Source organism: Salvia hispanica, chromosome 4 (genome assembly GCF_023119035.1).
Source record: "Salvia hispanica cultivar TCC Black 2014 chromosome 4, UniMelb_Shisp_WGS_1.0, whole genome shotgun sequence".
Taxonomy (NCBI): domain Eukaryota; kingdom Viridiplantae; phylum Streptophyta; class Magnoliopsida; order Lamiales; family Lamiaceae; genus Salvia; species Salvia hispanica.
The window spans coordinates 40,371,640-40,380,197 of record NC_062968.1 but is presented as its reverse complement, the minus strand read 5'-3'; the positions used below and the strand labels follow the sequence as shown (position 1 = coordinate 40,380,197).

The following is an 8,558-nucleotide window of genomic DNA, read 5'->3' as shown; positions in this document are numbered from 1 at the left end:
CAATACTCCATCGTCCCATTATAATATTTAGTCATGTTTGTTTTTGAAATGGAATTACTGCAGCTGATCAATTTTAGCAAAATCTAATATTTTAATTTTTTCTATTATTTTCTATTCTATCTAACTTATTAAAATAACATTCATTCACAATAAAATGTCTCAAGACTAATAGAACATAGGCAATACACAATATTCCATGCGTGTCTTTTAATAAGTTTACAAGGATGAAGTATGAAATGATTTTATTTTCAGTCTAATCATACGAGTTTGTTTACGTAAATATACTACTCCCATGATTTTATAAATTTATTTATTAAAAAATTCAATCTCGCATTAATATAAACATTACTCCTTTCATTCTACCGGACATGGTCCACTAAGTTTTCTAGTTCTTGTCATTACCAAAATGACTCATCAGTTAAAATAAAAACATTTTTATCTTTACTTTATTTTCTCTCTTTTACTTGATTCTTTCCACTTAACACACAGTTAATTTGCATAAAATTTTGCATCGTCTAAGAAAGCGATCATCTTCCTTAAAATGGATGAAAATATATATTTTTTATGCGCTAGACACGCAAAATAAAATCTTCTAAAATCTTGTGGAATATCCCATATGTGTGTTAATGTAAGTAAATTTTATATCACGAAATCAATTTTTGATTTGACTATTTAAAATTTTAAAAAGAATATACTTAGAAAATTATGATAAATTTTTAAAGCAATTAACCATTTGTCTACATCTCCAAAAGAAAAGGGAGGCAAAAGAAATTAACCCCGCTCGCTAATACCCGTTGGTGGCTCTCACGCCAATACATCTTGGTTGAAATCTCTGAAGACAAGAATGGCGGTTACGTACCGTGTTCGCACGCTCCTGATACGAGAGTGGGACATCTCATTGGCGGTCGATTCTTCACATTACGACAACTAACTCGAGAACCGTCACAACTTCGAGCTCAAAGCAATTGAGCTAATCAAGCAAAGAAGGAGAACAGATTGATGCTTTAATCCTCTAAAGGTTACAATTCATCTCTGCTTAATTCAAATTGTGCATTGCGTTAAATTGATGTTAATTCGCATGGGCACGTAGTCCGTACATTTAAAAGGGGATAAATCGCAATGAAATTTCCATTATTGACGCTATTGCGAATAGTTTTGTGCGATTTTCGCCGCTGCGGATGAATTCCGCTTTGCTAAGGTTTTGTGGAGGTTTTGAATTAGGTTTCTGAGAATTTGCTGCTATGAAGAGCAGCAACGCAGCTGAATCAGCAGCTTCCGCGGCGGCGACGGAGGAGCTGCTGAAGAAGATTCAGGAATTGGAAGTGGGACAGGTGCGCTTGCAGCAGGAGATGTCGCAGCTCATGGCTTCACCGGCGGCGGCGGCTCAAATTGTGGCCTCTGATCACCGTCAGAGGCAGAGGCCGCACTCAATTTCGCCACAGAGAGTGCCACGGCGGAGAGTCGAGGATGGAGTAGTAACCAGGGCGTCGTTTCGGCATTCATCTCCACTGCATAGAGAGAGCAGCCGTCACTGGGGGCCACCGCCCCCTTCGGCTGTTAATTTTACGGATAAGCAGTATTTGAACATATTGCAGTCAATGGGGCAGTCTATCCATATAATGGATCCAAATAATCTTCTGATTTACTGGTTAGTTTATGTTGGAATTGTGCTAAAATTGTCATGCATACATAAGTATTTTGATAAATTGAGAAATGTGAAATAATTTACAAATGATTGGCATGTGCTTGTGTTTGAATTTCGATTGTAAAAAGTCGTTGCACTAGAATTTCATAATTTGAGAAAGTTTGGATTTGAGTTTACAAGTAGATGGAATTCGCCTGTCAAAGTTGAAGAGAAGTTGTGCTTATTTTGATGCATACTCAATTGTCTTTGATTTGGTGCAGGAATAAAAGGGCTGAAGAACTTTATGGATATTCTAGTGAAGAAGCTATTGGGAGTGATGCTCTCGAGATAATAACAGATCCTCAAGACCATGGGGCGGCTAATGAGATTTTGCGTCGTGGGGCGATGGGTGAAAACTGGACCGGGCTGTTTCCGGTAAAGACCAAGTCAGGAATAAGGTTTTCGATAGTTGCAACTAATACCCCTATGTATGATGATACCGGTCTCTTTGTTGGAGTTATATGTGTCTCGAATGAAACTAGACCATATGAACAAGCAAAGGCTGTGATGTTGGCTGCTCAAAGGGGCTGCTGGGACAATCCTTCGAATTTTAGCAGGCCGAGAGGCATCACTTTTGGGAAACTCAGTCATGATTCTCAGCAGCCTCTGCAAGTAGCAATTGCCTCCAAGATTTCGAATTTGGTTCGTATTCCACTTTTATGCTATGTGTGAATATTATTTTCATTGCATGTGTTAACTCCTTTGATATATCTAATAGGCTACTAAGGTGAGCAACAAGGTTAAGTCAAAAATGAGGCCTGCAGAGAGCTGCTCAGATTACAATGCTGGCATCTGGGAAGGTAATCATCCTGATCAAGGCTTCTCGGATGCAGCTATGTTTGATCATCGGGACGATGGAGCTTCCAGTGGTGCTAGTACTCCAAGAGGAGATCCACTTGGAGTTTTCTCTCGTCCGGAAGACTCTCCTAGTAAACAATCGAGAGATTCTGGTGATGAGAATGAGAGAAAACCTTCGATTTCTAAGATCCTTTCCTCAAAGGCGGAGGCGTGGATGGAAAAGAAGGGTTTGGCATTGCCATGGAAAGAAAAAGAACGTGAGAGCACAGATCTGAATCCGAAGGTTTCCCGTTTTGTTTGGCCATGGGAACAGGATGGCCAGCAGAATGGAAGGGAGCAGCAAAACAATGCATCGTCCACATTCAAGCAAGAAAGTCCATGTATTGAAACCAATCGAACGACTAATAACGCGGCGGCAGCTTCCTGGTGCTCTTCTGTTAATGTTAACAGCTCAAGCAGTGGTAGTAGTGGTGGTAGCACAAGCAGCGGTACTGTTAATAAACGTGATGTGGATACCGATTCTTTGGATTATGAAATATTGTGGGAGGACTTGACTATAGGAGAACAAGTTGGACAAGGTTAGTTATCTTAAATATGGGATCTCGACTCTGGAACGTGATATGCATAGCTTATTTATATCATCATACTGTCAGGAATGCTCTGCATAATCTGCATGTATATAAAGAGATAACATAAACTTCACATCAGACCGGCTTCCTTCGTAGCCAATTTTGATGTTCTTACGATGCTTAGTTTTCTTATTGAACGAGATATAATTTAATCTGTTTATGTTCGCTAATTTGTTACTCCCTCCGTCCGCCATTAGGAGTCCCATTTATGGGCGGCACGGGTTTTAAGAAATGTTATGAAAAGTGGATGGAAAAAAGTTAGTGGAATAGGGGTCCCACTTGTATATATTAATTTTAAATGAAATGTGAGTGGAATGAGTTAGTGGAAGGTGGGACCCTATTACCATTTATGGTAAAAAGTGAACCGGGACTCTTATTCGCGGACGGACTAAAATAGAAAAACGGGACTCCTATTCGCGAACGGAGGGAGTATCATTCTTCATGCCTTCATCTCACATCATTTTTTAATTAAACTGAATGCAGGTTCTTGCGGAACTGTTTATCATGCTCTGTGGTATGGATCAGTATGTTCTTTTGCTCTTCTTGTAGAAATTTCCTATCAATCCCTTTTTCCCCAACTCCTCCAGAGAGAGAGAGAGAATATACAAATAGATGTTATGAGTAGTATGATTCGTGGTGGTACCTGTTACTTCTACTCTACCTCGAGCACAAAATAACAAGTCATGGATAAAGATTTAGCAGTGAACACATAATCAAACACACACTTCCTAATATTTCTTCTGGATTTACCTTCAAAATTGTCTTCTTGATCTCCTGAAGTAATGGCATGATCTTTATGTTCTCAGGATGTTGCTGTCAAGGTGTTCTCCAGGCTAGAATATTCTGATGAAGTGATATCATCCTTCAGACAGGAGGTCTGTATCTACATGTTTTAAAAATTTACTATAATTCTTGCTGCAAAAAATAAATAAATGCTAGGATTTCGGTAATATACTTGTTTAGCATGAAACGATATTATTCATGTTCTTTTTTGTATGGACAGTGTGATTGATAATACAAATGTTCAGATGTAAGTTGCCAATCCAGTAGAAACTTATTTTAAATTTTCGACTCTCTGTACTAGAGATGTTGAAGATCCATTTGATCTCTTGTTCCCCGTAGACAACTGAGCAAAAAAACCATTAAAGAGAAAAGAGACGTGAGTAATTACATATTTCTATCCGTCAAACATGTTCGTAATACCGACTCTATGTTTTTGAAGGTCTCACTTATGAAAAGACTTCGGCATCCAAATATCCTCCTATTCATGGGTGCAGTTATGTCTCCAGAATGCCTTGGAATTGTAACAGAGTTTCTTCCACGGTATATTCTATTTGTGCTGTGCTTTACCTAATTTTCATTCTAAATTTGTATTTTAGTCAGTAGTTACTAAAGGCAATCTGATATGAGCTTATTATGGCACCCTCTTTCCAAACATTTAATCGTATTGCCCAGGGCGTCTTTACTTTGTGTTATCCCATTTGCTATTAAGAAAGGCAACATGTATGCTAATTCCTTTTTTACATTTTGTGCAGTGGCAGTCTGTTCCGGCTCTTGCAGAAGAGTGCAGCAAAATTAGAATGGAGAAGGCGCATTCACATGGCTTTGGATATAGTAAGTACTCCCTCCGGCCCATGTTAGTGGAGGCGATTCTTTTTAATACAGGAATTAAGAAAGTTCTGGTTGATGGGTTAAATGGAGAAAAAATATAGTAATAGGATAGAAAATTAAGTAGGAGGGAGAAGAGAGAGTAAAGTAGGAAAGAGAAAAAAGTAAGTGAGATTAGAGTAAAGTTGTAGGAGTATTTTGTTTTTTAGACTCAAGTAACTTGTGATGTAGGGAGTGTCATTTAAATTCTGATAATCTGGTAGTATGTATTATCTCGATGGACAACTTCAACACAATCATTTCTGCTATTTTTTGAAAAATGTGTGTATTTTACAGGCACGAGGTATGAATTATCTTCATCATCACAATCCTCCTATCGTCCACCGTGACTTGAAATCTTCAAATCTTCTTGTGGATAGGAACTGGACTGTTAAGGTCTGATTTTAGTAATATATGTGTGGATTCCAGTTACCGTGTTTTGTAGTAATTAAAATGACTCCAACCGAATATGACAGGTTGGTGACTTTGGTCTCTCACGTCTAAAAAATGAGACTTACTTGTTGACAAAGACAGGAAAAGGAACGGTATGTTACTAACACACACAATATTTTGCCCCCGTTATCAAACCTTTCTCTTTAGTCCACAATTTTCACACTTCTTTCATAATGCAGCCTCAGTGGATGGCTCCTGAAGTTCTTCGTAACGAACCTGCAGACGAAAAGTATGGCTGAGTCAATGCAGTCTATATATGTTTTAAATTAGACCCTAACGTATTCTACTTCTATTTGAGATGCCAGGTCTGACATATATAGCTTCGGTGTGATACTCTGGGAACTCATAACTCAAAAGATTCCATGGGAGAACCTCAATTCGATGCAGGTATGGGCATTCAATTCGTAAGAAATACAATTATTGTATTAGATATTTTTCTGTTAAAGCATAGGCATGAAAATACAGGTTATTGGAGCTGTTGGCTTCATGAACCAACACTTGGATATACCAGACAACGTCGATGGAGAATGGGCTTCTATTATACAGAGCTGCTGGGACAGGTGTGGCTTCGTTCAACTCTAAATGCATACGGTTTTTCCGAATACTATTGAACTACATGTATAATAAAATGAGTTTAAAACTGAAGAAGAATTGTTGGTATTATGTTAGTATTGATGATGCAATAACTGAAATTGAAATTGATATTTCAATGTGTTCTAATTTACAGTGAACCGCATTCGCGCCCTTCATTCCAAGAACTAGTCGACAAGCTAAAAGAGATGCAGAAACGATGTGCAATCCAACATCAAGCCGAGCGTGCTGGTGCCAGAGATGCCGCCCAGAAATAAATGTAGATGCAGTCCAAGTGAGTCTACACATAACTTTTGCTTGTACGATCCCAAGCAGACGATGATACCACAGCCAGTGGCCACGCTGCATTTGCTTGTGATGTCGGATTACAACATATCCAAGGCAGCTACCTACCTACCATATCGTCGCTGTCTCTTGTCCTTTATTTCGCGGTCTGTCTCGACTTAGACATATTGGTGATGATTTTGTATGTTACATGATTTCATGTTCGCCTTTTTTATCTGAAACAGGCTGCAATCTGAGGGCACGAATCTCATTCAAGGTTGGAAATATTGAAATTGTGGTGAAGAGTGAGGTGTAAAATAGTGAAATTAGCATGGTGGGATTTTGGATGTATGGAATGGAAATATATTGATATTAATATATGAAATTTATGCCTATGGTAATATACTATATACAAATATACTACTAATAAGTGAACAATCTGAAAATAGTACAAAATAACTGAATGAAATGTACATACTAACTGCTTAGCTAATTAGAGCAGCGCCATATCCTTGTTGTATTCACTAACGGATGATGATCGTGTTTTAGTTACTCGATCTGACAACGTTTTGTTTGCTCGGTTTCACAGCCACGCAGGAAGCCAATCCTTCCCGTTGATGAAATCGACGGTCATGAAGCGCAGAGCGTCTTCATAGCTCAGCTGCTTCGACCAATTGGTCCGTTTGTGGGTAGCAGCACCCGGTCCGTGACAGTTGTACTCCGCAAGGTGCAGGTTTCTGTTTTAAAATCCAGCAATGTCAGAATTTCATCAAACACACACACACATATCTGAGATTAGAGAGAAGCCTTTCTTACTCTTTACTGTGTGGATAGCTCCAATCAGTCCATCCATGAGAGACAACACTGTCTGACAAATATGTGTCAGCATAAACTACAGTGGAATGTGTCCCTTTAGCCCTTCCTAAATACACATTATTATCAACACCATAAACTTTGCTCTTCACCAACGCGAATCCGCCCGTCGCGTTCCCTCTCTGCTTGTGGCTAGCGGTGATCGAACCCCTAATCTCCGATCTCATGTTCGGGACCACGAAAACCTCGCATTCCTGCAACAAAAAATTCCCCTGTTTTAGGGCAGGGGTGGTTCTTATGTGAAATGAGCTGAAAAGGCAATGCTTACGTGGAACATGGACTGGCCGTGTCCGAAGATGACGTCGACAGAGCCCTGGACGTAGCAAGCGCCGTAGTAGTGGCGGCCCCTTGCGTCGAAGAGGGTGTTGTGGTTGCTGATGAATGAACAATGGTAGAATGCAGCCTTGTCTGCGCCCACCACGACCGCCACTGCTTTGTTCTGTTTGGTGCGATCGATGCCCGTTGGAGCTGCGTTCTGATCAGTCGAAGAGGATTGTTAGAATTTTCATAACTAGAGCCCAAATTTTAACCATTAGATCAAAAATTTGAAGGATGCAATTTTAAGACTGTTTTAGTCTATACGAGGGGCATGACCTCTTATGAACTAAAACGATCTAAAAATGATCTTCGTGTTATGAACTGAACTAATGAACTAATCTAAAAACGACCTAATTGTTATCTGAAAATGACCTTCGATCATGACCTTATAGACGATACAAACGTACCTTGAAGGTGATACCGTATGCGATGAAATTTTTGGCTTCGACTTTGAACGTGGCTGACTCGTAGTCGTCGGCTGAGCTTCGGGACCACACAATTGATGTCTTCCCGCTTCCTTCACCTCTCATGAATATATAAGGCTTGCTACGAGGTATTTTAACCTTTTCCCTAAACAATAAAACACTCCCCATTTTAACATCACATATATATATTCTTCAATTCTTCAATTCTTCAATCAAATTACCTATAGACTCCCTTGGCAACATGAATCATAATCCATTTAGAATTCCTGTTTGGGATATGATCAATGGCAGCCTGCACAGATTTGAAGTCCCCATTTCCATCTGCATCGACGGTTATCGTTCGATCGGATCTAATATCGTCCGTCAAGGTTTGTGAATCAATTACTTTGTTGTTGGAGAAGCCATGAACAAAATCCAACAATATGAACAATGTGACGATAATAAATAGAGAGAGCCGAGGTAAATGCATTGTCTTTTTCTTTTATTTCCTTTTCACATCTCTCTAAACAACTCGAAAATGACTATCAAATTTCATCAATAACTATTATATGGGGGAAATCATCAAGAAAATGGAGGCTATCCATCAATTTCTGAGTTTTTGTAGTCCAGCTTTTGCTATATCATGTGTTGACATCAGGTCTTGTGGAATATACACCAAGGATTGATTGGTTGTACAATCCTTGATATATGGATGGCCCTATCGTTTTGGTTAATATTTTATGTAGAAACATTTTGACTTTAAATATACACATATTAAGAATATTTTTCACAAAAATTTAACAGAACGCAATTTATCGTTAATCAAAGTATTTTTTGAGTCTAAACTAGTCACCAAAAAAATTTGTTGGAAACGTATATGATTAGGGATGAAATGTT

The 8,558-nt window shown here is 38.9% G+C and overlaps 2 protein-coding genes across 6 annotated transcripts; one reads left to right on the top strand and one right to left on the bottom strand.

The window, feature by feature from the left end:
* The first annotated feature begins 850 nt into the window (after nucleotides 1-850).
* Nucleotides 851-6,459, top strand: LOC125222017 (serine/threonine-protein kinase BCK1/SLK1/SSP31-like). Of its 5 annotated transcripts, XR_007176454.1 has the most exons (15): nucleotides 869-1,018; nucleotides 1,222-1,648; nucleotides 1,906-2,326; nucleotides 2,403-3,060; nucleotides 3,595-3,635; nucleotides 3,918-3,986; nucleotides 4,334-4,434; nucleotides 4,647-4,725; nucleotides 5,056-5,154; nucleotides 5,235-5,303; nucleotides 5,391-5,440; nucleotides 5,517-5,598; nucleotides 5,677-5,771; nucleotides 5,939-6,233; nucleotides 6,312-6,459. XR_007176454.1 is itself a non-coding variant. In XM_048124396.1 (14 exons), the coding sequence occupies exons 2-14, from the start codon at nucleotides 1,242-1,244 to the stop codon at nucleotides 6,057-6,059; spliced, it is 2,292 nt and encodes a 763-aa protein (XP_047980353.1). In that variant the 5' UTR covers nucleotides 869-1,018; nucleotides 1,222-1,241; the 3' UTR covers nucleotides 6,060-6,459. The 5 variants fall into 5 exon arrangements, 3 of the variants coding, with proteins under 3 accessions (XP_047980353.1, XP_047980355.1, XP_047980354.1); XM_048124396.1 differs by having other exon boundaries at nucleotides 5,939-6,459; XM_048124398.1 differs by having other exon boundaries at nucleotides 870-1,018; nucleotides 1,253-1,648; nucleotides 5,939-6,459.
* On the bottom strand, nucleotides 6,416-8,231 carry LOC125222018 (probable pectinesterase 67). The gene is made up of 5 exons (XM_048124400.1): nucleotides 7,904-8,231; nucleotides 7,665-7,827; nucleotides 7,208-7,414; nucleotides 6,883-7,133; nucleotides 6,416-6,803 (listed from the first exon to the last, which is right to left on the bottom strand). The coding sequence occupies exons 1-5, from the start codon at nucleotides 8,149-8,151 to the stop codon at nucleotides 6,650-6,652; spliced, it is 1,023 nt and encodes a 340-aa protein (XP_047980357.1). The 5' UTR covers nucleotides 8,152-8,231; the 3' UTR covers nucleotides 6,416-6,649.
* Nucleotides 8,232-8,558: the final 327 nt, after the last annotated feature.

What these genes read in the sequence shown, in the direction of transcription:
- LOC125222017 (XM_048124396.1), top strand. Translation starts at nt 1,242, where the DNA reads ATGAAGAGCAGCAACGCAGCTGAATCAGCAGCTTCCGCGGCGGCGACG. An exon ending in ATGCTCTGTGGTATGGATCA is followed by an intron (nt 3,636 to 3,917) that starts GTATGTTCTTTT and finishes TTATGTTCTCAG; the next exon opens with GATGTTGCTGTCAAGGTGTT. An exon ending in AGAACCTCAATTCGATGCAG is followed by an intron (nt 5,599 to 5,676) that starts GTATGGGCATTC and finishes ATGAAAATACAG; the next exon opens with GTTATTGGAGCTGTTGGCTT.
- LOC125222018 (XM_048124400.1), bottom strand. Translation starts at nt 8,151, where the DNA reads ATGCATTTACCTCGGCTCTCTCTATTTATTATCGTCACATTGTTCATA. An exon ending in CATACGGTATCACCTTCAAG is followed by an intron (nt 7,415 to 7,664) that starts GTACGTTTGTAT and finishes TCGACTGATCAG; the next exon opens with AACGCAGCTCCAACGGGCAT. An exon ending in ACGGCCAGTCCATGTTCCAC is followed by an intron (nt 7,134 to 7,207) that starts GTAAGCATTGCC and finishes TTTTTGTTGCAG; the next exon opens with GAATGCGAGGTTTTCGTGGT.